This window comes from Cyphomyrmex costatus, unplaced genomic scaffold, assembly GCF_001594065.2.
Source record: "Cyphomyrmex costatus isolate MS0001 unplaced genomic scaffold, Ccosl1.0 scaffold524, whole genome shotgun sequence".
NCBI classification, from domain to species: Eukaryota; Metazoa; Arthropoda; class Insecta; order Hymenoptera; family Formicidae; genus Cyphomyrmex; species Cyphomyrmex costatus.
The window spans coordinates 13,373-20,358 of record NW_017279473.1 but is presented as its reverse complement, the minus strand read 5'-3'; the positions used below and the strand labels follow the sequence as shown (position 1 = coordinate 20,358).

The 6,986-nt window shown below is 37.7% G+C and overlaps 1 protein-coding gene across 1 annotated transcript; it reads left to right on the top strand.

Moving 5' to 3' along the window:
- Window positions 1–3,863: 3,863 nt before the first annotated feature.
- LOC108778876 (adenomatous polyposis coli homolog) lies at window positions 3,864–6,798 on the top strand (the record flags this gene model as incomplete). The annotated part of the gene is made up of 6 exons (XM_018546185.1): window positions 3,864–4,023; window positions 4,121–4,466; window positions 4,533–4,944; window positions 5,207–5,464; window positions 5,571–5,810; window positions 5,996–6,798. Coding segments are annotated over 6 exons (2,151 nt in total), but the record flags the coding sequence as incomplete, so codon positions are not given.
- Window positions 6,799–6,986: the final 188 nt, after the last annotated feature.

Here is a 6,986-nt window from a genome sequence, read left to right as displayed (position 1 = left end):
TTTTCAAGATTGAAATCTTTACTTTTAATACCGATATTTAAAAAAACGGTATTATTAATATTTCGTGAAGTTACACAAACATAAGTGAAGATGAAGTCAAATCTCAATTTTTACGAAATTTGAGAAGTTCTACGACGCGAACTAAAAATTATGCACAAATGTGGTTTACATCCAGGGCCGTAGAGAGAAAAGCAGGGCCCGGGAGAAGAAAATTACGGGCCCCTATTTCACGCAGATATTACTCCCAATCAGGAGCGGCAGATTTAGAATTTTTAATCTAATCTAAATAAGAAAGAATGCAGAGAAGGAAAGACTAACTAAATATCTTCAACATGCTTGCAAGATTTTTCGTTTTTTATTTTATTTTATTTTGCCTGATATTTGCAAGAACACATTTGTTGCAAGCACGCTAAAAGAACCACTAGCAACAAAAACTAGTGTTTCTCCGGCCATGTTCAAAAACTGAAAGACACTACAAGTCTCTTATCCCGAGCCACCAAAAAGTCCATTTTTGGGTTTAATATTTTCTGGATTTTCCAATTAATTTTCAGAATAAACGAACTTTTTACTTACTCTTAAAATATTTTGTTGATCAAAACAAATTCTCTCATTTTTTACTTTCATAATATAATTTCTCTCTAAAAATTTCCGATTAAATAATTAATTTGTTTTCCGCAATTATTCTTTAGATTATACATCAGTTGGAAGAAGTTTAAAAGGAATCTAGTAGAATTGATAAAATTATTTTTTTATTAATTTACGCGATTGAAAATATGCGTTCTTATCACAATTTTTCCAGATTCAGTAATTTTCAGATTATTAAAATTGTGTTTCAAGACCGACGATTGTACGGCGCGCAATTTGGGGGGGAATATGGGAATTGCGTTTCAAGACCGACGAATGTTCGGCGCAAATTTGGAGGGATTACATATATTTTACGTATATTAGTTAATTATTAATAGGACATTGTTCTTACTTTGGGTAAATATTGCGAAGAATATTACTACGTCGACCCGCTATCAGAGGTCTATCCATTTTCGCAAATTCTCGCAAGTGCTGAGATACGCGTATATCTCTTTATATAGAATCTCGATTTAATAACTTACACAGGCGTCTAAGGTAGGCTTCCACTACAAATGCCTTACTAATGAGTTCAGTAGTGGAAGCTGGGACGAAACGCCAAAAATACGTAATATTCTTCGCAATATATAGAATAAAATTAAATGTTTTAACGAATTTGTTTGCTCGTATACCCTTTCTCTCTTTATTATTAGTTTGAAAAACTTAACGAGCCTTCTACTACATGTTTTTATATATTTAGTTACGTAAATTTATTTATTCGTAATATATACCAATTTAGAATGTTTTTACAAAAAATAAGAAACTATATGGGCGAGTTCAAGCTAGTAAAGCGGCTAGGTCTGATTGGTTGGCTCCATAGGTAAGAACTAATCATGTTCAGTCGCTCGGTGAGCAGGCTAACTCATTTATTCATTAGAAAATCGGTATCCTCAAAAAATCCGGGCCCGGGGGGAATCCCCCCGTTCCCCCCCCCCCCCTCTCGTCAGGCCTGTTTACATCATTCGAAAGCGTGAATCTTTACCTTTAATTTGTTTTTTTGTTGAGCTTTGTATGATTTTTTTCACCGAGTTATTCAACATTGAAGCAAAAGTGGTCTTTTTTGCTTTGTAGAGTAATGATCGTGGTCTCATTTTAAAGGAAAAGTTTTAGACTTTAAAATGGATGTAATGAGATTTTTCGGCCTGTTTGTCCGTGAAAAGTTGGAAATTCGTAAAATTTTTAGAATTTTAATACGACTTCTGGTTTTTGCGAAAAAGATCATTTGATGGGACGGCAAATATCATATTAACTGTTTCAAAGTAGAAGTTTCACCCTTTAAAACGCACCCAGAAAAATTGTCTTGCTCTGGAAGCGGAGATACGCTTTCTTAAATATCGATAAAATTTGCAGATTTTAAAGTGATCCCCTAATTGTTGTGCGCAGTGTATATAATACAAAAGTTCTATAATATTTTTTTTTTGGAAGGCAGGAGAAATGCATTTACGCATACCCGGCCAGTTACGAGAACTTGATCGGGTTATGTGGGACTCACCCGTCCTAACTAGGACGGGAATACCCACTAAAATCTCTGCCAGTACCCTTCCTCTTGCCCATAATGGTGACGCCCTGGGCACTCGTGATGCATTCTTTCAGGGCGTCTCTGGGGTCCGAAGGCGTGGGCCTTCCCTTCCGAGAAGGTCCCTTACGGGATCTCCTAACTCCGACGGGCGAGGGGGGAAAACCACTCCTCGCCCGACCACCCTTTGGGGGAGTTAGGCGCGAAGACAGGTGACTCTGTGTCACCTCCAGACTTAGGGTCACCGACCCCTGTCGGCGGCGTGCCCCCTGATTCTTCTGCGCCCACGGGGCGGACGACAACCGCGTCTACCTTGATCCACATCCACCCCGGGGGCTTCCTGCTGAGGGGGACGGGAACGGATCCCCTCCCTCTCGCGTTCGGCCTCTTCCTTCGCGAGCATCACCTGCCCGCAGAAGGAGGAGACCGCGCACCACTTTTCCTCGCTCTCCAGCATCGCTTTTATGATGCCGGAAAGCAAGAGATCCTCCCCTATCTTACCTATGAGGACACCTCGCTGCACAGCCCGCGCCGGGCACTTTTCCAGCGTGTGCTGCGAGGTGTCCTCCTCCGCCCCGCAGTGACTGCAACGGGGTTCTCGCTTCCTCCCAATTCGACACAGGTACTCACTGAAGCACCCGTGTCCGGTGAGCACCTGTGTCGTCCGGAACGTCAGACCGCTCCACTGTCTGTCAGCCCACTCTTTTGCGAGCGGGCCGATAGTCTACACGATCCTTTTGTTTGAGAGAACCGGGTCCTCGCGCAGACTTGTCCATCTCTCGAAGACCCGGTCCCTCACAATCCCCCTCTAAGCCACGGCCATACGAAGGGTGACACAGGCACCCCCTCGTGTCGGGAGACGGTCAGTCGGTCACCAATCGGTGGACAACCGTCCGGCCCGGAGCCCAGGAGGTCAGCGGGCGGAAGCCCCGCCAACAAAGTGGCAGCAGCAAAGGACACCGTCCTATAGCCCCGGATGATGCGAATGCATAGTCGCCTTTGCACACTGTGCATAATTCTCCTAATGCGGCGGCTGCGCACCGCATTCCCCGACCACACCGGGGCCTCATATAGGAACCCCGACAGGACGGTGTGTGCATAAAACCTCCGCAGCGCCCTGCAAGGACCGCTCAGGTTAGGCAAGCCCAGCAGTGCGTCAGTCTGACTCCCCAACTTGGGAACCAGGCGGCCAGTTCTACAATATTTGTTTTAATCATGAATATTATATTATGTGGTTGTATTTTACTTCCAACATCGTTAATTTTAAGCAAATATCTTAAACATTTTAAATTTAATTTTAATGTTTCAATTTTGCAAAAAATATAATACTCAGATAGAGTGTTTCAAGACCGACGATTGTTCGGCGCGCAAATTGGGGAGGGGAATACATATATTACTTTGGATAAATATTGCAAAGAATATTATTACGTTGATCCGCCATCAGAGGTCTATCGATATTCGCAAATTCTCGCAAGTACTTCGATACTCGTATATTTCTTCATATAGAATCTCGATTGAATAACTCTCTCAGACGTATAAGGTAGGCTTCCACTATAATGCCTTACTAATGAGTCCAGTAGTGGAAGCTGAGATGGACGAAACGCCATAATTACGTGATATTCTTCGCAATATATTACATTAATTTAAAAAGATTTTTAACGTAATTTATTAGCTCATTGCCCTGTTTCTCTATATTAGTTGTTAAAAATATAATACTATTTTTTGTTATTTCAGTCGTAGAACGAGTGGCGTAGTTTCACCCAGTGAGCTACCTGATTCGCCCACACAAACAGTTTTATCGAGTCCACGAAATCATAAAACCCAGAATACAGAATTTATATCAAAGATACAAGAAGAAGCAGTAAGACCGTCGGTCCAACATTTATGTAGGCAATGTTATTTATCACTAATGATAGTAATAATGATAATAATATTAATGATTGTTTATCTAAAAATATTGCCTAAATTTTATATCTGTTGTAGTATTTTCTAAACCTCATATCACAAGGAATAGTGTTTTTGAAGATGACATTGTCACTTTTAAAGAAGAATCAACACCAATTGAATTTTCCAGTACAACAAGTCTGAGCTCTCTTACAATAGATGATGAAATTAAAATACCTAATGATACTAAGAAGACATATTGTAAAGAGAAAGAAGTATTTGATACAAATAAAACAGATACAGTTCATATACTTGAGAAAGATATGTTTAATATAAAAATAAATAGCTCAGAAAGTAACTTGAAAGAGGAACAAGTAAGTGATGGTGATGAAGATGATGAGGATATGTTGGCTGCTTGTATTAATATGGGAATGCAAACTAACAGGTAATATATTATAGAAAAAGAATTTATGCTATAATTTGTAGATAAATTATTTAAAAATTTATACAGATATAGACAGTCTCTGAACGCTCAAAAATCTATTCAACCAGAATCGTCAAGCATTTTAATGCCATATCAGAGAAATTCTGTTCCAAATAGATTGGAATCGCATATGACTCCTACTAACACATCTGTTGATACTTCAAAAAATAGAACTGCGATGGAGATTGTTACTTCAGATACTGTACATGTATATTGCACCGAAGATACGCCAGCAGATATCTCTCCAGTAGGATCTCAATCTAATTTATCTGCGCTCTCAATACCAAGTGTACAGGAAGATATAGAGAAGAATGTTTGTGAGCAAGACAAATTGATGGAGATTAATTGCCATAAAAATGACTTGTTTGATGAAAATTCCAATCTTTCGGGCGAAGATGAAAAAATATTAGATGAATGCATTCAATCGGGTATACCTAAGGTATTAATTTCTTTGATCTTGTGTATTTATTTATCATTTAGAAATTTTATAATTTTTACTATACAACTTCATACCTTTTCACTTAATAAACTTTTAACTGTTTAATCAGTTTGTAGTATGTATGTAGACGTAAAATCTAGATTTGCTTGAAAACGTTTTGTGTGGAGTTTTAAAGATACATTAATTAAAAATGTAGAAATGTTTAAAAGATATAAAAATTATTGTTGAAACTAATCTGTTTATTATTATTTTTAATTTATAGGCAAGACAGATAACTCCACCTCCAAATGGCATTCTGTTTGTCAAAAAATCTGAAATACTATCACACAAGTTTAATATATGTGGTACACCATCGTCTTCACCTGTTGAGACAAATCATGGAAATAAAAATTCCATGTTGAGTCCCAAATCGTCAGGTAGCGCATCATTGAGACATCCGGACGAATTTTCAGATGATAGCGTAAATCATTCAGATGACGATGCAATTTTGACGGAATGTATACAATCCGCAATGCCAAAGGTTGTTATTTTAAAACTGAAACATTTGTATCCATTTAAGCCGGATGTTTTATGTGTAGCAATTAGTTGTTTGATTTATATTATTTATTCAACAATTTATATTTTAGGCAAGATTTAGTTTATCACCGTCAATTAGATCGCCATTAGCACAAACTATAGAAAATCTTGCAACAATGAACATACAGTCATCTCCCACTTCATCAACATTTTTTCAGCCAAGATGTATGGAACAAAAAAAAAATATAGTGAAAAAGTTCTTGTCTTTCGAAGACAATGGACTTTCTGAAGAAGAAGAAGAAGAAGAAGAAGATATGTTAGCACAATGTATTAAATCTGGTATGCCAAAAGTAAGTTGTATTTATGTATAAATAAAATATACACAGACATTGCGCCTTGACAGGCGCTAAAAAATGAATACATTAAAAACTACACTAATAAAGAATATTTTTGCACTTCACACTTAAAATATTTTATATAATTTAGAAGAAAAATATTCTTGTGTTTGATACATGTGATATAAATTAATTTTTAGGTACTAAATGCTATATCATCTACAGCAATGACACCCACAATCAAAACATCTGAACCATCTTTGAAAGCCGCAAACAATTTTTCCATCCCTTCGGTTTCTTATATTGCGAATAAATCTTATTCTCCCAGGAATACCACGCTGTATTCACCATCGTTGTACAAATCTGCGAACATCAACACAACGGATGTACGTTTCACGAGAAATATATCCGGCAATTTTAACTACTTTCCTGGGAAAACAACAAGCAGTAATATAACACAAACTTCCATTCAGACATTAAAAAATTGTGATAACGGTACGCGCGAAAGGATAAACATTTCACCGCATTGTGCTCGAAGATCGTCGCTTCATCATATAGAGAGTCAAAACGGTAGTTTTGTCGATAATTTATATGCGCCCTTGCAATCTTGCGATGTGAAATGTATGCCGATTTGTAATAGGATTAAAAATAGCGACGATTATACATGTAAAAATCACAACACAGTGAAATCCAACATGATGCCTTCGCGACACAGTTCAGCGAGTTCCCTTAGTGAAGATGGTTCGTTGATTTCTACAGAAGAATGGGCCCTACTAGAATTGTGCATCACTTCTGGTATGCCTAGAAACAAGTGTCATGTTAAAGGAACTAAACCTAATGAGAGTGCAATCTCCAATAGTCACGAGGACTACGAGCCGATACCGGAGGACAATTATTCGGTGTGCAGTTACAATTCGTATGTTTGTAAGACATAACATGCAGATATCGCGTGTACTAGAGTTTCTCTCTCTTTTTTTGGCAATTGTATATACAATATTAAAAAAAAGACTGAATATTTTTATATATCAATTAATTAATGAAGGATTTTTATATTTACCATTAGTAATAGCGAAATCGATTGGACAGACTCACTGCGTGTTAAAGCTGTATGTAAATAAGTGTATTTATTATAAATATAGAAATCTCTCTCTCTCTCTCTCTCTCTCTCTCTCTCTCTCTCTCTTTCTGAAA